Source organism: Bactrocera neohumeralis, chromosome 4 (assembly GCF_024586455.1).
Source record: "Bactrocera neohumeralis isolate Rockhampton chromosome 4, APGP_CSIRO_Bneo_wtdbg2-racon-allhic-juicebox.fasta_v2, whole genome shotgun sequence".
NCBI lineage: Eukaryota > Metazoa > Arthropoda > Insecta > Diptera > Tephritidae > Bactrocera > Bactrocera neohumeralis.
The window spans coordinates 32,194,956-32,216,887 of record NC_065921.1 but is presented as its reverse complement, the minus strand read 5'-3'; the positions used below and the strand labels follow the sequence as shown (position 1 = coordinate 32,216,887).

The 21,932-nt window shown below is 34.8% G+C and overlaps 1 protein-coding gene across 1 annotated transcript; it reads right to left on the bottom strand.

Moving 5' to 3' along the window:
• Positions 1 to 16: 16 nt before the first annotated feature.
• Positions 17 to 20,816, bottom strand: LOC126756569 (protein anachronism). Its single transcript, XM_050469748.1, has 6 exons — positions 20,242 to 20,816; positions 4,159 to 4,471; positions 4,030 to 4,090; positions 3,725 to 3,958; positions 1,787 to 1,859; positions 17 to 1,652 (listed from the first exon to the last, which is right to left on the bottom strand). Exons 1-6 carry the CDS (start codon positions 20,520 to 20,522, stop codon positions 1,130 to 1,132), a joined length of 1,485 nt encoding a protein of 494 aa, XP_050325705.1. The 5' UTR covers positions 20,523 to 20,816; the 3' UTR covers positions 17 to 1,129.
• Positions 20,817 to 21,932: the final 1,116 nt, after the last annotated feature.

The following is a 21,932-nucleotide window of genomic DNA, read 5'->3' as shown; positions in this document are numbered from 1 at the left end:
TTTGTAATCTTAATTTTTTTTCAAAACGCGTCGAAATGAAAATGCCGTCGGCACATGTGTAAATGGAATATGTTGCCTCTTCGAAATTTTCATAGAAATGAAAACTGCGCTGTCAAACTGCTGAAGTGACAGCTTATTGCTTTCAATATATGGCATACTAATTAGTATTCCATATATTGCTTTCCATAAGCAATAAGGGAGTATCCACAGGCAATAGGCACGGCAATACAGTCAGTATAACATAAATTTCATCCTGTCGAGATGCCCCGTTATAACTAGCAAGGACTAGATTTTTAATTTCGTTTTTCTACGAAACTGCCCATTCCTTAAGTATCGATTAAATACGCAATCTTCACGTCCATTATGAAAAGAGCATCATACGTAAGTACACACAGACATATGTATGTATGTATGTTTATGTCACATTATTTTGAGACAATAAATAATATGGATAATATCTAATAAAGTATTCGTAAGCATAGTTATATAAGTTAAATTTTAATGTATAAATATTGGTTTTTAAAACAAATAAAAACTAATTTTAGTACATAAATATATAGAAGCCAAATGTACATAACATAAATCACAGTCTCTAAAGAAAAAGTATATTGTTCGGTAGGAACCCAGTAGAAATAGGTCGCGTGCAGAAAGTTGTTGAAACCCTTTTTTGTATTTTAAGGGCATGGTTTTTGTAAGCTTTCGCTTTCTTAAAATAATTAAAAATTGACAAAAGCTTTGTCAGCGGCAATATTTAAATGACAATCATTATACCGCCTTGAGTAATGCCTTCTGAAACTACATACGTCGCTTTTTTCAACTTAGTCATTTCCTAAGGACTTTTGGTACTGGGAGCGTTTGTTCGTATGAATGAGTGTGAAAATTTATGTGTTTTGGATAAATAAATTCATATTTTAGTGTGTTTCTAGCGATGTGTATTCATTTGAAAATTGTTTAAATATTCTTACATATATCCTATGCGTGTAAGCTAACGTATATGTGTTAAAATGTAATTAAGTTAAACGGCCTATTGAACAGGGAAGACTACTCATTATGAGCTTATGGATTTTGTGCGCGTATTTCAAGCGCTTCATGGGTGGGATGGGATGACACTGTTTACTATTGCTTTCGTTTAATAGGCAGGAGAATTTATAGGATATTCGAGATGTAGCTGATGTTGTTTGTGCGGATTGTGGGTATGCCGAAGAGTGTTGTGCCGATTATGAACTTTATATTGTAAACCGCCATTTTGCGATTGGATAGATTCATGATGAGCCCTTTGTTTCGAAGTGGTTAAGTGGTTAGCTTGCCTTTCAATGTTCACACGTAGGTTACGCTTATGACTTCGATGGTTATGATCGTGATGAGCTATGTGGAAATTTTGAAAGACAATATTCTGGTCAGATTGACGTTTCTTTGCGCTGTGCTTAGGTTCCGCATCACTAGATGTGGACAATTGGAATAAATTATCAGCGGTCAGTGTTTTTTCTGATGTAGAGTGTTGCTCATCCGGTTGGAAATCTTCCTCAGAGGCCTTAGAGTGGTTAAATAATTGTCGTCGTAAGTTTCCACGCAACATGTCGTGGACTTCTTTTTTCATATTTTTTGGCGCGAATGATGCATATCCTATCAATTTAACATCTAATCTTGGATATCTGAAATTTCAAAACAAAAAACTATGTTAAAGTTTTAAACTATAATCGCAGATTTTAAGAAAACAATGAAATAATAATTTGGCTAAAAGTCAGGCTGTTTTACAATACTTTATGACTTGCATAGTTTTGCTAACCTTGGCACTTCGTGCGCTGCAAAAGGAGACATAGACGTGTGCGGTCCGTAGTAATTCCACGGGATTGCAAATTCTGAAATACAAATATGAAGTAAAAATAATATTATCGCTTTTTTTATTCCTCACTGTAAAAGAAGCACACAATTTTCAAGCTTTGAAGTACATATTTACAATTCTTGAGTTAGCGCATGCGGCAAATAGTTTAGACATCCAAATGAATTATGAAGCGGGAGCGTACGTTTCAAAATTATAAAATAATACCTCGTACGCACTATATATTATAATCACTATACCCATTCCCCAACCATTAGCACTGATGCCGACTTTCATTTGATAGTGGAAATAAATATACATACTATGTATGTATGTATATCAAATATTTTAAGCTATTATAGGACTTCTACCTAAACTTTCACAAAAAAGCTACCTTCAGAAATTGTAAATTAAACCTACTCTTGCAAATATCTTTGGGCGATTTTTTGGATTTTTTATTGCATGAAAAGTTTTAAAATTTTTAATATATAATTATACGCAATTAGTGAGTGTAAACAAAGTATTAAAAAATTAAATTAAAATTTTAACGAGTATTCGATATTTCCCAAATTGAAAAGAGGTCGTATATTGATGCAGTGGTTGAAAACAAACAAATACATTTTTTTATAAATCTTCCCTATACAACGACCTACGATTGTAAAAAAATTTGAAATTTTATAAAATGTCAGAACTTGAAATCTTGAATTAGCTTAAAAATGTAACAATTTTTAGCGCTCCAAAATAATATTTTTCTTCCAATCAAAAAACTAGTAGATCTATGAATGGAAAAATTACACAAAGTTGGCAGACAGAAAATCAAAGTGAATGTTTTCGAGTTTCACTTGAAATACATAGTTTTGAATAAAACTCATTTGAAAACAAACTGATAGATCTCTAGCTCACAAAATATTTTCCAAATATTAATTTAAAATTTTAGTACGTCATTTTTAAAGGAAAATTCAAATGTTCACAGGTGGAAGTTATGTAAACAGTCAACATACACATAACTACTACATTTATTTATTTTCCCCAAAATAATAAACAACTGGGCTCAATTTGTAGCTTTGTGTCTGTTTACAAAGCGTTATATGAACTGATTTGCCCGAGTTTACCTACGGTCTTAAGTGTGTTATCGAATCACCTTATTCTTTTCAATAAAGCAATAAATAATATTAGCCCAAAGCTACGACAAATCATGCAAAATCAACAAAATTATAAACGGCGCAAACTTAAAACAGCGATAATTTTTAATAATCATAAGCTTAAGTACTTTAACACTGAACAATAATATTCAGCTCTCAAAGCAACTAAAAACCAGAAACGAAGAAAATCAGTGCATATTATTTCACAACAAATACACATATGCATACATTTGTAAATATTGCGTCCTTACCGAGTCGTATTTCATTACTTTTTTTTTTTTGGAACTTGCCAAAATATTACATTTGGGAGGGGTTAGGGAGGTAGTTGGCTATTAGTCTGGAATTCTGCCGACATTGTTAAAAAATCGAAAGGAAACTCATGAAAGCTGAAACTTAATGACGAAGAATCAGATTTGCCAACTACGCAGTGTCTGATTTACGGCGTCGATCTAGACAGTGTCGTCTAAGCTCTTTGTATTGCATAAAAGCGAGCCATTCAGTAGAACTTAAAATCAAATTCTGTACATACATATATATATACATATGCAAGTGTTTCTTATAATGAAGTTTTGCTTACATATCTTGAAGAATATAGTATGTATGTATGTACATACATACATATATAAGTATGCAAATGTAACGACTGAAACCTTTAAATAATTGAGTGAGTCTAATCATCATATTTAATGAAAAGGGTATTTTTAAATCAGTTCCACTTATTAAAATGGCGGTGTTATTTAGGCATGGCTAACGCAACACATACCTGCCTGATCACATTTTGGTGGATTGAAGAACAGTCCCGGCTTGAGTGGATTCTCCTCTTCGTCATGTACTTCGATCATCAACCAACCAATTTGAATCGGTTGCTGGCGGGATTGTTGCTGTTGTTGGCGTTCGACACTTTCCCAAATGTAAATGGCGCGCCTGATGTCAATCTCAACCCAGCCGGTTTTGGATATATTCATCATTGTTGTGTTGCAAATATGCTTTTTACGCTCTGAAAAGGAATCATATGAAGAACTTAGTGAGACTTCAGTAAATTCAAGTATGTGTGTGACGGAGACATACCTCGCTTGTTTCTGCGCAATTGTCGTACAATGGAAACTGTAACACGTATTTGTGGAGTTAGCTAGTGAAAGAATATAAGTAAAATTCGCATTTTGTTCGCCTATATACCTCAATATGGTTCGGAATTACCGTTAGAGGATCACCACAGCTTTTGGCCTCTTTATCACCTTCGTCATTTGATGCGTTGGCGTCGTCTGTATTGTTTGGATTGACCTTATATAAGCGTAGTATTGCGCTGTCCAGATTCAAATTGTCACGCTTTGGTTCAAAAAGACTGTCAGAAAATCGAATTGTCACGTTGTTGTCATGCATCCAGGAGCTTTCGGTGGACTCTGAGTTGCATATGGGGTATGCTGCTATTTCGTGCAATGGATGACCTTGAGTCTCATCTGAATTGCTTGCTTGAAAAGCTGATTGCAAACGATTCTTTATATCATTAATACTGTAAGATTTAAAGAAAAATTGTTGATTTCAGATTAATAGTATAATATAAACGACAGCTACATAGATAAATGTACGATGTCAGCAACTCGTTATACTATATACATTTACCATCAGCAGTGGCGTAGCTACAACTTCGGGCGCCCGGGGCCAAGGATGTTTGTTTTATCTACCTCCCTAAATATCTTCGATATTAAGTATATAAAATTTAGGAAGGCCACGCAAATTCTGAAGTTCCAAAATTCTCACAATACGGTTTTTGATGAAATTGATTGTAAATTTACAAGACATCTTATTAAAAGCTATAAAAAAACCATTTTCGCCTTATATCTTGTACACTTTTGACACAATTTTCAGAAATTTTTGCCCGAATTGGAGTTTTAAAAAACAGCGAAGATCGTTTTGCCGCCCCCAAGACGTTGCGCTCGGGGCGACGGCCCCCTTCGCCCCCCCCGCCCCCCCTAGCTACGCCACTGACCATCAGGTAGTTCATAAACGTTTTTATTGAAATGTTTTGCTCTCAACAGTCTGCTTTAGTAAACTTGACCAATTTTCTATCGTGAAATATACATGTGTATATGTATGTATGTATATCATTATGTAAATTTATATTGTTTATATTTGGTCTACATTTCGGAAGCGTACGAGTTCCTGTTTTTTGATTATTAAGTAAAATGCGTCGTGTAATGTTGAGGAAATTCAAGAAATTTAAAAATAAATAAGAATAAGTCTTGCCTGCCTTGTAATAAGTTTAATGTATATACAAGTATGTATATAACCTAAACCACTAAAGCTACAACAACCAAATTTGCGAAACCCAAATATCATAAGAACTTCTACTGACAGTGTGAATGGTTAAAAAGAATTAAAAGCGAGACAAATCAACTTATAAATATGCTAGAGCCATGAAATTTTACTTCTGAGATGGTATGAGAGGGCTTAAATGGACGAATAATGCCTTTAGAGTATGCCACCTTGTGAACAAAAATTGTCCAAAAGCAAAAAAAAACTGTCCAAGCCCCTGATTACCGAATATATGGATTCCGGTACCTATGGTGGTTTGTTTACCGAAAATATTGGTCAATGTATCAGAGCGTCCTTTCTTGATAGTAGTGTGTCGCTGCGCTACAAATGAATGGAATCGGGTCAATACTACCCTGAGCTCATAATAGTGTATCTAGCCCCATAAAACTAATATCAGTATTTTCTAACATCCAGCTGACTTTACTCCATATGATTGGTAATTTTAGTACCCTCAGGGAACATTTTATTAATGTTGCATAATATCAGTATTTTATACTTCACATCCAGGAAGGGGGCTTAGGTGACTTTACTCCGAAACGAGTATGATTCTTTCCCAGTGATTTTCTTGTGAAGTACTTCGTCACCTGAAATGCAAAATAACGTAACAACATTTTCGGAAATTTAAGTGGCATGAATGAAAAACCTCAGGGAAATTTTATTGGTTAAAACTGGTTTAAATCTGTTGCATGTTAATAATACCTGATATTGGCAAAAATATATAAAATACATCGACACCCCACTCCTACATACATACATATATACTTCATATAATGATCTTCGTTCTTCTAACAAACCTTATGAAAAATAAATCGGTTGGTGTGTGAGTAGTATATTAAAAAAAATAAAATTGAAGTACGTTTTCAAGTATATCTGAGCAATGTTCAAATTAGTGCAATCGACCCGTCCCTTTGTCCGTTCCCAAAACACTCCATATAATGATTTCCGTTTTCCGCCTAACCTTAAAACGTTCAAGTTGTGATATTTTAATGAAACTAAACGGACAAGTTTTCTTAAAGATTATGCGGCTTAGCGCTGAATCAGCAATATTAGAATACGTAATATAACTATGTAAATAAGTACATATGTATATACATATCCACACCAAATCGACCACTTTTGAACCCGATCCCTTTAGATTTTGCTGAAACTTATCCAGCCTTTTCTACCCTTTGAAAAACATTATTGAAAATTTTTTTTTGTCCAACTTCAAAAAAAGTTATGAATTTTTCAAAAAAAGGCTTTTTTATTTTCAAATAGCCATAACTTTTGTAGAAATTGACTTTTGGGGACCGTTTTTTTTTTAAATTTTTGTTTTTGAATGAACTTTTCGAAAAAATACACGAAAAAAATTTAACACGATCAATTATATAAAATAATCGGTTTTTTTTAAGTAAAATCGTCATTTTTTGAAAGTTCGCCATTTTTTGAAAGTTTGCCATTTTTGTTGTTGTTTTCTCCTCAAAAAAACTTCAATTAATTTGACAACTATCCCTGCTAATCCCGGAGTGGACCGATTTTTTTATATTTTTTTATTTATTTAAAAAAATTGTCAAATTTTCAAAAATGAAAAAAATAATAATAATAAAAAGTATTTAATTTTAAAACAACTAGCCGCTCTAATGTTTATGATTTTTTCTCAGTTTTACGTTGATAACTAAGTTCAGCTCAGCTTTTTACTAACAAAGTGTACATTTTTATATATTATAAAGAAATATTTTTTTTTTACAATTTGGAACTATTTTTATTCAGTTTTTGTTTTTAATGAAAACAAAAAATTTGATCCAATATTTCGCCTTAAAGAACACATAAAAATGTTTTGCAACAAAAAACGCTATATTTTTTACAAACGTGCCCAAGTATGTACATACATATGTATAAGTATACATATATGTATTTGTATGTGTTTTATTTTGAAAGAATGTAATAATGTGTAAAGGTTTGCTTCAATTGAGCTGAGCAATGAGGGTAATCAAAGTGACGATCTTATTAAGTGCAAACATCTCCTTTCAATCTGTTCTATGTTCTGCTCGTTGGTTTTTTGTTATTTTTTATTGTCAGCATGCCTGTGTTATTTGATGCGATGGCTGCTCATTCATTCACGTCTGTCCGAACAAGTTAACTTGTTGACTAGATGGCTAGTCGCTTGTTGATTTTTCAAGAGTGCTCAATTGTGTGGTGTCATTTTTATTTTGCACGCTCAACTATTTGTCACGTGGACATCCATATGCACATATGTATGTATGTATATGTGTGTGCTTAGCCTTATAATGTGTAGTGTGCCGGGCATACCTACTTACAGACGTGTGCGCTTGTTTTTTTTTATGTGCTCATCTAAATCCCTGAATAAATGTAAGTGAGTATGTTCGTTCATTTCGCTTTCCAGCGTGCCAGTTTGTGGGCCTGTATTGTCGATTAGTGTTGCTGCATGCCCGGCTGTCTGGTCGTCTGGGTGTCTGTCTGTGCGACTGTGCTTTCTGCGCCGTCTTCTCGTTTGTGGCTTCTGGCCCACTAAGCGCTTGCGTACAATTTACTCTTGTTGTTGCCGAGCAGCGACAACAAATAACAGACATGGCTAGACACTGTCTCGCCAGTTGCTCTTCATTATCATAAGCGGTGGTAACAGCAACAGCTGCTGTAACGTCTGCAACAATATAACCACCACCAACTACAAAAGCAATAAGAAAGCAACAACAGCATCCGCTGCCTTGAGTTACCACCATGGAATTCCTTCATCTCTTGAATTCTTCCCTTTGATGATGGAGAAATGACATAAATACCTAACTATTGCCTAAAAGCGCCAATTATTTGGGATCAAACAAATATTTTTATACTTTATGTACTTTTCTATAAATACTTATCTATTTTAGTATACTATATAGACATAGTCTAACTATTGTCAGTTACAGTCATTTGCAACCTCGGTTATATAGTATAGTAATGGTTTGTCAAAAAAGTCTTGCGGTATTTTTATTGAATTTTTTTTTTTATTGAAATTGAAATGAATTTTTGATGACTCATGCCCAGCTCTTGACCGATGCTACAGCTACTACTATGCCGGTCTCTTTCGACCAATTCAGCGATTTTATCGCAATTTTCGACGACAGGCCTTTCGGAGCGTGGCGCATCTTCGACCACCTCTACACCAGAATGAAAACGTTGAAACCATCGTTGTGCGGTGGAAATGGAAACTGTATCGGGTCCATAAACTGCACAAATTTTATTGGCGGCTTGAGATGCATTTTTGCCTTTATCGTAGTAGTACTGTAAAATATGCCGTATTTTCTCTTTATCTGGCTCCATGTTTGCGACGCAATAACTCACGAACGACTTAAAAGAAACGACAATCAATCAAACACGTGTTAGCGCGTGAAATGAGCTTTCCAAAAAGGTATAGCATGACCCGATGCGACGAATAAAACTAGAACTACGCGCTTTCAGCGCCAACTAGCGCAAATACCGCAAGACTTTTTTGACAACCTATTATTTAGTCATGACAAATGAGTAAGTTTATTTTTAAATTTTTTACCACAGTCAAGTAAGTACTGGTAAGCCATTTGATTAGCAAATCGGTCGTACTCGTAGTAAGCACGTACAACACATAACGAAATCTCGCCAGTTCGCACTAGTACAACATCAAGTTAATCGTTTATACAAGAGGAATGTTCCTTCAAATGTAAACAAATATTTAATCAATCAATACAATGAGTTACAAGCAGTACTGACCACAGGATAAGCAAAAGAACGTTTACTAGATACATTCATACGTATTAGTTGAAGGAAAGGGAAAACTCTTTTGTACTTCGATTGGTCTTAAGGGGTATTCTAGTCTAGAATTTTGAAAAAATCGATTTTTTTTTTTGCATATTCTTAAAGACTGGACCTTTAAGAATATATTCCCCAAAGGAATTTTTAAAATTCCTATTATTTACCGACTTATAGCTATTTTAGTGACGCAGCGTGCAAACCGGCTGAGTTAGACTCAAATCTTTAATCGCGTTTTTCTCGAAACTACTATTTTCAACACTTCTGACATGATTTCTCAAGTTCTAATAAACCGATTAACTTGAAATTTGGTGTGGACCTTCTTTATATATCTCTCTATGGTTGGAACTAGGATTATTAAAAAATTTTTACTATTTTTAAAAAATTTTGATCTTTGCCAAAAAACGGGCAAAAAATTCAAACAGTCGCCATTTACTGAAAATATTTTTTTTTTATTTATCCTAGTTTATCACAAAATATATATTTTTTTTTGTATTCTTAAATATCAATAAATATCTCATAAAAAATTGTATAGTAAAAATGTTCTTAGTTTTTTTTATTGGACTTTAAAAAATGCCGTTAAATAGCATTTCTAGACTAGAATACCCCCTTAAAAAATGCCTTGCATAAATTGGCTTTGAGTGGCGAAATCTATAAAATATCGCAATCAGTTGACACTGCGGTTAACTCTAGATATGCACCTTAAAAATAAATAATGTAATTTTTATTTTAGTTTGGTTTACCAAAAACATCATAAGTTGGTAAACATATGTATGTATGTATATCTAAATATGTATTTATGCAAGTAGGCGCAGGATTAATTTTGTTATTGTAGTTCATGTAACGACACAACATCAGTATCGACCTACAAAAAGTTCATTAACGGCAGCCATTCAAACATGGCCTAGACAGATTCCAGACAGTTTCCAGACAGTCCAGCTTGTTGTTTGTTGATTACTTCACTTACAGTGGTCTATTTTGGGATAATAACTTTATCGCTATGTGTTTAGTGAAAGTGCATCCATACATACAATCATATACAAAAATACATGTATTAAGCACAATGCATACATCTAACATAGGGCTAAGTTCAGGTGCAACCGAACATTTTATACTCTTGCAACTTGTACGAGGGCTGCTATATATATTCTGGCCTAGGGCAACACTAAGTGTTGCCAGGTGCAATCTGACATTTCCATTGGTAAGTTTGACATTTTTTAGCATAACATCACTCAGAACGTTTTGTCATTTAATCGTGAATTGTTTTATTTACAGGGAATTAAAAAATTCATCTCGGCCAAAAAATGGAATTAACTCGTGAACATTTTCGTGCGATCATTTTTCACAACTTTCGACGTGGATTATCACGACAAGAGTGCATCGATGAACTAAAATCTTTGTATGGCTATGAAGCACCATCCTATAGCACTGTGAAAAACTGGTACAACGAATTCAATCGTGGCCGACGCTCGCTCAAAGACGAATTCCGTGAAGGTCGTCCAAAAACAGCCGTTGTGCCAGAAAACATCGATGCCGTACGTGAACTGATAATGCAAGACCGTCATGTAACATACCTTCAGATAGAGGCATGCCTATGCATTTCTCCCACCAGCATACATTCGATATTGCATGAACACCTGGCCGTAAAAAAGGTTTGTTCTCGTTGGATCCCGCACAATTTGACAATCGCTCAAAAAAAGGGCTCGTGTGGATTGGTGTAAAGAAATGCTGAAAAAATACGATCGCGGTGCTTCAAAAGACGTTTATAAGATCGTCACAGGTGACGAATCATGGATCTATGGGTATGAGCCCGAAACAAAACAGCAATCGACAAAAAAAAAATAAAAATAAAAATAAAAAAAAAAATAAATAAAAAATAATAATAAAATGAATCAAAGCCAGGAAATAGCTAAAGGGGCAAAGCGTCAACCAGGGGATCGGAATCCAAGCAATTATGTACATACATATGTACATATATGGCATATAACTAGTACTCTGATCGACATATTCGAATTAAGGTTTCTTAGACAAACGAAAATCATTATACATATACATATGTACATATATATATCTGGAGTTGGAGTCGATACTATCGATCCGATTTTATCCATTTCTGCCAATACCAAGTCACCCGGATGTTATACGTATGTGTGTTATATAGGTGAGGTTTTCGTTGAATTTTATCCATTTTATCCGCTATAGGCGGTATGAAGTCACCTGGAAGTTTGAAAATCATTGGGTGCTAAGGAAAGTTTACCATTGTCACACGAAAAGGTTATCCCTGAATTCAATTATATATCTCGCACACTGACCGATATTTGCGGTAAAATGTCAACTGCAGGTACTGGGGCACAAATATTCGGTACCTATGGGCTTAAACCATTTTTGTTGGATTTGGGCAATTTTTTTAAAGGAATTATTCGTTTTATGGCGTTTTTAAGTTTTATTCCGTTATTTTAATTTTTTTGAATTGTACATTGGAATGGAAGGTATGAGATGGAATTCAAAATTGTGCTAAATGAGAAGTAGGCGTGGTGACAGTCCGATTTCATTCATTTTAGCACTATTACATAGGAATGTGAGAAGAATGTCATGCACCAAATTTGGTTAAAATCAGTAGGGTAAGTCACGAGATACATATGTGATTTTACTTAAAAGTGGAGGGTGCCACGGCCATCGGACTTTACCACGTCTCCTATATAAGCCATGGTATGCATCTCGGATGTAAAATTTGATGTCTCTGTCCTATTTAGTCATTGATTTATTGTTTAATAGTTTTTAAAAGAACTGTTATATGGCGAGTTCTATATTAAACATATGCATATCTGAAATATAATTCTAAATATTTATACTCTTTTATTCCAGAAACGTATGTATGTATATAAATATGTACATATGTATTTATCTAGTATATATTGCCAAATTTTGAGAAAACTAATGTAGATTTTACAATGAAGTATTAAAAATTGCAATTTATAAAAGTGGCTCACTGTGAAAGCGTGTAGCTGACACTCGAATCCACTTCAAAGAATTGAAATGCAACTGCAATGTCGGCTCAAACAAACTTCGGTACCGACAAAGTACTGACTGGGACGCAATTGTCGACAGTGAAGGCAATGCTGACGCAGCCACAGAAATACTACATATTCAGATAAGTGGCGACCAGACGTAAAATGAGTAAACTCCACCAGACACCATACGCCAGACGTTGCAGCTAAATGCAGCAACAGACTCGCCGATTCTGCATACAATAGCCATAATAATAATTATAACAACAACAGTTCGGCTGTAGCAGTTTAGATGGATGGCTTCGAGCACACTTCACATAAAGATAATGCGTCTGGTATTTTTGACTACTTGTCTTGTCTGCCGGCTTGTCTGGCCATCTCCTTGATGACCGTCCAACCTAACCTAAACCGGTGTTCGTGTGTATTTGATGGCCGCCAGCTGGCGGCAGGTGACGTTGCATTAAATGCAAGTATTATTCTAGTTTGTTTGCGAGTGCGCTTACGTATATGTATAAGTGCAAGTGGGTTTGTATTATGCATGTGGATCGCAGTGGCCATGATCCGTTTGTTACATACATACATACATATGTATGTATGTATATTTCATGATATACGCCAAGTGACACAAATGTAAAATAACTATCCTCGTATAAATAGCTATGTACTCATAAGTATAAACGGTGATCGCTTGAGAATTAAATTTAATTATGTACATAGATATTTATTCATATTAAAACAAGAAAAAAACGATAAGGTTCCATACAAGCATTTGATTTCGATAGTCGCGTGTTGTAGCGGCAGGAAACATCCCTTAAGTAATTTAGAGGGATGTTGGCGAGGAACGGGATTCCAATTGGAATCTAAATGCTTAACCTGCGAGAGCTGTAGCACATGAAAATTTTAATTAGCTCTGCTCTACTACCGCTTCCAACTTTTTTGCTACCGCTACGCCAGAGCATAGCGCAGCACTTCATTTTTGGCTATCGCTACAGCCATAGTTTTTTACCTAACAAAACTCCGAGCAGAGCAGAGCACATACTTTTACATTGTTATGCTATGGCTCTGCTATGGCTCCCGACAAAGTGAGAGCGGTAGCTATAGCATAGCAATAATTCTAGAAATTTTGCTGCTACGGAGTAGTAAATGAAAACCCTGACTAAACTGATATTAATCAAACTTGTTGGATACAACAACAGCACTTCTTAATATGTTATGGAAATGGCTGAATCCTGGTGATAACCATTCCCACCTTCTGTACAACTTCTTCTTCTTAATTGGCGTAGACACCGCTTACGCGATTATAGTCGAGTTAACAACAGCGCGCCAGTCGTTTCTTCTTTTCGCTACGTGGCGCCAATTTAGGAAATTTCAAGCGAAGCCAGGTCCTTCTCCACTTGGTCCTTCCAACGGAGTGTGTGTTGTTTTTCCATCGCAAAAAGTTGCGCTTTTAAAACGATGTGTAACGTCGACGTTATCGTGGTGCAAAAGCCAATTTTTGTTCTTCCACAACGTCGACTCATCGGTGCACCATATAGCAGGACGGGAATTATGAGCGACTTATAGAGTTTGGCTTTTGTTCGTCGAGAGAGGACTTTACTTTTCAATTGCCTACTCAGTCCGAAGTACCACCTGTTGGCAAGAGCAATCCTGTGTTGGATTTCCAGGCTGACATTGTTGGTGGTGTTAATACTGGTTCCTAAATAGACAAAATTATCTACAACTTCAAAGTTATGACTGTCAACAGTGACGTGAGAGCTAAGTCGCGAGTGCGACGACTGTTTGTTTGATGACAGGAGATATTTCGTCTTGCCCTCGATCACTGCCAGACCCATTTTCTGTGCTTCCTTGTCCAGCCTAACAACTACCGAACCATTTAGTGACTGTTGAGTCTTATGCTTCAAGCATATTATCAAAAGACTATTAGTTGACCGGAAGTAGGACGGTCGGTTGATTCGAACAAGTCTCGACATTGATCTGGTCGATTTATCCATTTCTGATTGTTATAAGTTACATACATACATATGTATGTATTGAGTAGACACAGAATTTTTCTGCCAATTTGTCCTCGCTGTATACGTTATAAACTTTGTAATAGAATTAATGGCAGTATATATGTATAAATTATCAGGATGACAAGGTTAGTAGAACTCCTAGTGATTGTCTGTACGTCCGTACAAGTGATAACTTGAGTAACAATTAAGATATCTTGCTAAAACTTATACCTATTATCACTTTGCAGTATATTTGTAAATCAATCAATCAAGGATCAATGACGTTGTCAAAATAAAACTTTGCATACAGAGTGTATTTAAGATATGCAATAACAGGGTTTTTTTTTGTCTGAAATAGATAGAATTGGGCTAATATTAACCCTAGCCCAATATACGTAATACAAGAATTTGAAATATTCGGTTATTCTTATATCGCTCAATAAGAGGTCTTAGCTAAGACGTAACGTAACGTGAATTTATAATATTATATTTACTACAGCAAAAATCAAAATACTATATATGTATGTATGTGGTATTTCAATGAAACTAAGGAGATTTATTGCAAATAATATGCTTTTGGGTCGAATATGAGAATAATTGGATCAGATCATGGCCTCAAGCTCTAATTCCTACGAAGCGATTCCTGCTAGTGTCACATACGTACAAGGTCTGTCGCAAAAGAAACAGGACTGTTAAAAAAAAACAACAAAAAATTAATATTTTTCAAAAGTTATATTTTTTATTCAAAGTAGTTTCCTTGTGCTTCGATACAGCGTTTAGCCCGGTCAATTAGCATTTCAAATGAGTGTTTAAGGTCATTTTTCGGGATGCTCTTAAGAATATCGGTCGTCGCTTTTTGGATAGCTGAAATGTCCTGAAACCAGTGTCCTTTCATGGGCAAATGAAGTTTTCCAAATAGGTAAAAATCACAGGGTGCCAGATCAGGTGAGTAGGGTGAGTGATTAATGGTTAATATGGAGTTTTTGTCAAAAAATCAGTGACAAGCGTCGACCGATGACACGGCGCATTATCGTGCAACAGGCGCCAGGACCCTGCCTCACGGTATTGTGGTCGAGCACGACGAATGCGTGACAAAAGACGCTTCATAACACCAAAGTAAAACACAGCATTAATCGTTTGGCCAGGTGGGACGAACTCTCGGTGTACAATACCCTCGGAATCGTAAAAACAAATCAGCATTGTCTTTTTTTGACTTCTGAAGACGACCGACTTCTGATCGTCACAGAGGTCCTCACGACCTTCTTGGAATCGCTTAAACCACTCATGCACATTACTACGGGATAGACACTGATCACCATAAACTTTTTTTATCATTTGAAATGTTTCAGCAAACGTTTTCCCAAGTTTAAAACAAAATTTAATATTTGCTCTTTGCATTTTACGACCGATGACCAAAAGCTGCTGTCACTTTTTGATCGATAACATCGATTGTAGTTATCCAATTGTCTTAAAATTTTTACGAAATGTCAACAAGAGATCAAACTTTTTATTTCATATACCCACCAATAGGTGGCGCCACCAGAAACAGTTATATTTAAAAAGTTCTGTTTCTTTTGCGACGGACCTTGTATATCTCATTTGAGTTAAATAGGTGGATTTTAAAGTATATATGTATGTATTTCGAACACGAGGCAAAGTGTGGACTTAGGCTTATAATATATTATGTAAGTTAATGGGATACCAAAGTTGATTGCAGAGTTAAATTCTTACTCAAAATTAGTTCTAGAAAGTTTTGCCAACATCTGAAAGTGTTTCCTTGCAAATTGCGAAAGATTAAAATGTTCGGTTACACCCGAACTTAGCCTTTCCTCACTTGTTGTGATTAATAATTTGAAATACATATATGTACCACCATACATCTAAACTGATTTTCGTGAAGTTTTGCTCGCATTTTCTAGCTTTTGGGGACGTCAAATTTGTCACTGACGAAACAAAAATACAAGATAAAACTCTGCACGGAAACTATAATACTATTCACAAATGCATTTCCGGTCGGTCGGCTCGATCGATTACTTTTTTGTGTCATCTTTTTGAATTAATTTCCGGAGTGGTAGTTTAAACATCGTCAGGTGAAGGATTTTATGGTTGGAGGAACTAAAAATGTGACAACCTCTATACAGCGGTTCAATAATTTTTTTCTTTCACGAAATTTGGTGGAAACTTACCTTCTACTACATGTCCTAAATACTGTGTACTGCATTTTTTTATTTAAAGTATTAATATTTTCCACATATTTTGACGTGATATCGAAAAAAACTCGAATGTAATTCTAAATAAATAAATTAATATAATAGGGGTATAATTTCTTACGCTACGAAATTGAATAATTAATTTGTATATAATTTTGTAACATAATAAATATTTGTGTCCCTATATATGTATGTATGTATGTATTTTTCTGGTATATTCACATTTTATACTTTATTGCTACTGTCTGTCCGTTCGTCCAACTGTGCGTCTGTGCAAGCTATAACTTCAGTAAAAAATAAAGATATAGTAGTATAATGAAGCTTGGTATACGTGTTCCTTGACGAAAAACGAGTTTCGGACCACTGCCACTCTCTCTAAACGCCATTAAACGAAAATATATTAACTGCCATAACTAAGCAGCAATTTAAGATATAACACTGTAATTTGACCGAGGGGAACCGAGGGGATCAGGAAGCACCTACGGGCTAATAAAAAAAACAACAAGTAAAGAAGGGGTCAGTTCAGGCAACTTGCAAGAATCAAAGCCATCGAAATAATTAAGGTGTAAAACGTCAACCAGAGGATCGAGATCCAAGCAATTTTATATATATGTACATATTTTATAGTCCAGTCATTATAGTAAGTTCACCTCGGAATTCGATATACCCATTTATATGTCTGTAAATACTTGTATATTGACACCCTAAAGTTGTCTCAAAACCTACATATGGTAGGTACCCTATACCCTACAGACATATAAATGGGTATATCGAATTCCGAGATTCTTACCTAATTTAAGCTTAAATGACTGGACTAATACTATACATAACTCATACACTGACCTACACATAAAAAACGAAAATCATTTAATTTACTATAAGGGAGTTGGTAGTTTCTCCCAATACCACATATTGTATTATTAACATACCACAACCACAAAAAACGAATCATATTGAGTAAAGTCAGCCGGATGTTCGAAAATTCTGATATTAGTTATATAGGGACTAGGTCAAGTTTTCGCCCTAATTTATATATTTTAGGCACAAAGATACACTTTTTTGAGTAAAACACGTTCTCTTATTTTCATTGGTATAACTCATATATGGGCCGATATACATATGCGGTACAAAGTCACCCGGGAATTTCGAAAATCTTTATATTAGATACATGGGGACTAAGGGTAGTATTGGCCCGACTTGGCCCATTTTTTACATACAGATATAGCATTGAAAGAGAAGAATTATCAATTTCAATTGTATATCTCACACATTGATCGATATTTTCGGTCAAAACTAAACTATAGGTACTGGGGTCCAAATATTCGGTACCCAGGCTTGAACAGGTTTTGTTCGATTTGAAAAATTTTTGGTCATAAGATGGCATACACTAAAAACAGTTATCGTGTTAAGAATCAAATGGAATTTAATATTGTGTTATATGGAAAGTAGGCGTGGTTGTAATCCGATTTCACCCATTTTCAAACTGTGACGTAGGAATGGAAGAGAAATGATGCGTTCAAAATTTTATTAAAATCGGTGGGGCGCCCATTGTCCAATTTTCACACCGGTTCCTATAAAGCTCTCTCATGCCATCTCGGAGGTAAAATTTAATGTCTCTGGCGTAGTGAGTTAATGAAATAGAGAGTGAGGGTTATCTTTAGATTTCTTCCATTTTTACACTGTCGGTAGGAGTTCTTATAATATTTATGCTGAGCGAATTTGGTTATTGGAGCTTTAAGAAATATGTATGTACATTCAACTTATTAGAGGGCGGGGACGCGCCCATTTTTTGTAAATTTTTTGCCCATAGGTGTTTCTTGCTAGTACGATCGCCTGCGTCAAATAAGAGTTTTATATGATAATTTAGTGCTTAGTTATAGCATTTTAAGTTTAAGTGGCTACAGTCCGATACAAACTCGTAATCTTCTTTTGTACTGAAGAACCCGAATACCAAGTTACATCAACATGTCTTAATTTTTACTCAAGTTGCAGCTTGCTCGGGCGGACGAATGGAAGGACAGACAGACAGACAACCGGATTTCAACTTTTCTCGTCAATAACATTGCGGAGACATTAAATTTTACACCTATGATGATTCAATAGGCCTTTGTAGGAGCCGGGGTCAAAATGGGACATTTTGGTGAAAAGCAATATCTCAGACTCTACTCAAATTTTGGTGTATAACGCTACAACACGCTTACTTCTCATATAACTCAGTTTTAAATTTCATTTGATTCTTTCACTTTCCATAATGAAAATCAAGCACCTATGAATGTTCGGTATAAAACTTTGCCCGAATAGTGCGCTTATACCGTATGACTAAAAATTGTTCACATCTAAACGAAACTATTCAAGAACTCAGGTACCGATATTTGGAATCGGCTCAATACTTCCCTTAGTACCACACACATACCTAATATAAAGATTTTCGAACCTCCGGGTGACTTTATACCGCATATGTATATCGGCCAATTGGTGAGTTATCGTGTTAAAATTGGGAGAGTGAATTTTTATTATAACGGTGCAACTTGTGCTTGGAATGAATAAACTCGGGTGAAGCTATCTCTCTATAGGCCATCTTGTGATTTTTAGAAGAGCTTGTTCCTCTTAACAAGTCGTTTAAAAAGGACTGACCGTATGCCACTATTACTATTTTAAGTGTTTGAGGGCACTTACGCCAAGCTTTAATAAGCAGGCGTCACAAAACTTCAAAATGTTTAAACTCTCAAATTGTATTTCCCGGAGGCTTCGGCCCGGCGAGTAATGCAATATTTGTATGTATGTAATTTTAAATAATTATTTTCATGTCGTAACACGCAAATAGTTTTATATAAACAAGTGGGCAGCTATCTGATTTTTTCAAGTGTAGCCTTTAGTTGCTAAAGATCGGCGGGTGGTTTTGTTTATAGCAAACAAAAAACTCAAAACTGTACCGCAGTGCAGTGATTGCAATTTGTTAATAATAAATCATGTTAATTTGCTCACCTGCACAGCTTCAACGATTCCAAGGCGCATTGTGTTTGGGAATGCTCAACATTGTAATAAACAATTTAATATAAAAGATCATAGCTATGTTACAAATTCAAAGTATATACATACATATGTACATAGGCATATACAATAAAGAGATCCTTGCAGGTAACATACGTATGTAAATATGTTTGTTTGTTTGTTTGCCACACGCCCAAATATAATTCTATATTTAGAAATAAACGTTTGGGAGCTAAAAATGTTGGAATTTTCTTGAATCGGAAATTTTATCAAGAAAAATTCATACATACATACATATATTTTTTGGCTTGTGTGACCATGATTGACGCGTTATTAACCAAAACAGGCATCTCCTGATGGGAAGGAGAGATATTTATTTATACAATATGAAAGAAGCCGAGAATTTTCGTTTGGCTATGCTATACATATATAGTTTTATTTGTATGTTGAAATACCTTCTTCATCGTATTTAACAAGGGTAATGACATAATAGAGTCTTCATAAAAAATATTGCGAAATAATCTTTTCAAGTATCGAATTCACGACTAGCATAGTTATAAGAGGCCTCTAACCTTTAGAAGTCGGCGGCGGCTAAAGTGGTTCAATGGCTATACCAATTAAAATATTTTACATAAAATAACGAATTAGTGATAAATTAGGAGATAGTAAATACCATTTTTTATGCTTCTGTGCTTATTTGCTTGGGTACCATACGAATGTATTCATAGTATGCACTTAATCAGCGTCAACAAAAAATGTTAGCAGGTAGATAATTGAACTCATTTTTCAAATTTAAATAAGCGCGACAATTGTAAATTGATAAAGCCAACACAATAATTTTGCATCTGCGTGGGTAGTTCAGTATTCAGAGCGTTCTTAAAATAGGTGTAAATAGTAAAATCGACACATTTTTTAATTTAATTACATAATATAATCAAAAATTAACTTTAGTTCCCAAATTTGTTATTTCACGCATTTGAGAAAATTATAATTATCAACGCTTACCGAAACTCTTTGATGACATGAAAGCGTTGTGTGGCATCTTGACCGGCGCGATCTTCATTATTTGGATTTTGGCTCTGCATAATACTGTTCATTTGAGCTACCGTTAGGTTGAATCTGGCCAAAATTGTGCGATTATTACGGTCGACAATTTCGGTGCGAACGGTAGCATCATCATCCATAAAGGAGGCTCCGCGCTTCAATAAGTGACCATTAATCGGGCCCAAAATCCCCAACACAATGCACACTGCAAAGGCAACACATTTCAATAGTGCCATGTTCATATTTTCTTTTAACTTTTTACAAATTATTCTAAGAGTTTTATTCTAGAAATGTTTTTTTTTTTCAATCAATTAGTTTGTCATTTTTATATTAACACACAATCAAAAACTATAATTCATAAATTAGTGGATTTAGTTTTTCATAATTCAAATTAAGCGTTTCGTTTATTCTCCGTACACTTTATTTATATCTTCACACAAACATTATTTATTATAACTACGTTATAAATATTGTTTATTTGCTTTTCTTCCGATTCCGGATGTCTTCACTCTAAGAACACCAAGTATGAAGTGATTTGTGCGAGGCGCTTCAGGTCTTAAATAACATTTCATTTCTGATACAATATTTGGTTTGTGTTTGGTACACTTCGCATGCGAAACGCTGTTAAATCGTTTCGTAAATGCTTGTGCTCCCCACTACTACGCTGTACGATGTTAACGCAACGATACACCGGAAAAATACTCACGTAATTTCTCTGGATATTTTGCATACACGTTTAGTTTTGCACTTAAAGTATTAGGTAAACCCGAGCAGCATTTTCATCAATTATAAGTCTACCACATTTCAATATACTATATATGTATGTATATACATACATACATACATATGTATATTGTATGTGCCTAATCATATGAAAAAGCGTACATATTGATTCATCAAAATTCTTGAATAGATTTGATAAACTTACTCCGAGTACTGTTTTACATTCCAGCCGAACCAATTCAATCAAGCAAATCATTGGAAGGACCACACAAACCAAAAATACGGATATGTTCTTGAGAGACTAGCATAGGGCTAAGATTGATAGACAGACTTCCAAGTTCTGGAATGTGAGAGCTGCTAAAATATAGGGAAGATATGCGCATTTGATGACAGGAAATATCTTTTTTGTTGTCCGTGTTCACCATAGGATAGAAGCAGTTCGCATCGCTGTCCAATATTTCCACACAAATAGAATAAGTTTAATTAACAGTGCTTTCTTTTGAAACACCTATATTAATCTCATCAGCATGCCAAAAGTTTTTCGTTATCTTTTCAACATCTCAAACCTCAACAATGAGAAGTTCTTCATAATTTCAGAACTAGCATTATAATATAATGTATGTAACGATCTCCCATACCTTCTTTACTACATTTTGTCTTATAAAAAAACTCGAATTACAGTGAATCTCAGATTGTTGACATCTCACATCAAAGTAACAGAAAGTTTGAAAATCTTATATAAAAATAGGGAAAATACAGAATCTATTTTATCCATTTTTAGTCCAAGACCATGTTAATAACATGCAAACTTGTCTTACTTTCATTAATATAACTCAGAGACCTATAAGCACTTGGGTCTTTATATCCGGTATAGCGGCTGTTGAAGAGTTATGGTTCAATTTGTACTGCTATTCGATATTTTCATTTAT

Excerpts from the sequence above, each read along its gene's own strand:
- LOC126756569 (XM_050469748.1), bottom strand. The coding sequence starts at position 20,522 with ATGAACATGGCACTATTGAAATGTGTTGCCTTTGCAGTGTGCATTGTG. Across the intron at positions 4,472-20,241 it reads CATGTCATCAAAGAGTTTCG|TATTAATGATATAAAGAATC; the intron begins GTAAGCGTTGAT and ends TAAATCTTACAG. Across the intron at positions 1,860-3,724 it reads ACCAAAATGTGATCAGGCAG|AATTTGCAATCCCGTGGAAT; the intron begins GTATGTGTTGCG and ends TTTGTATTTCAG.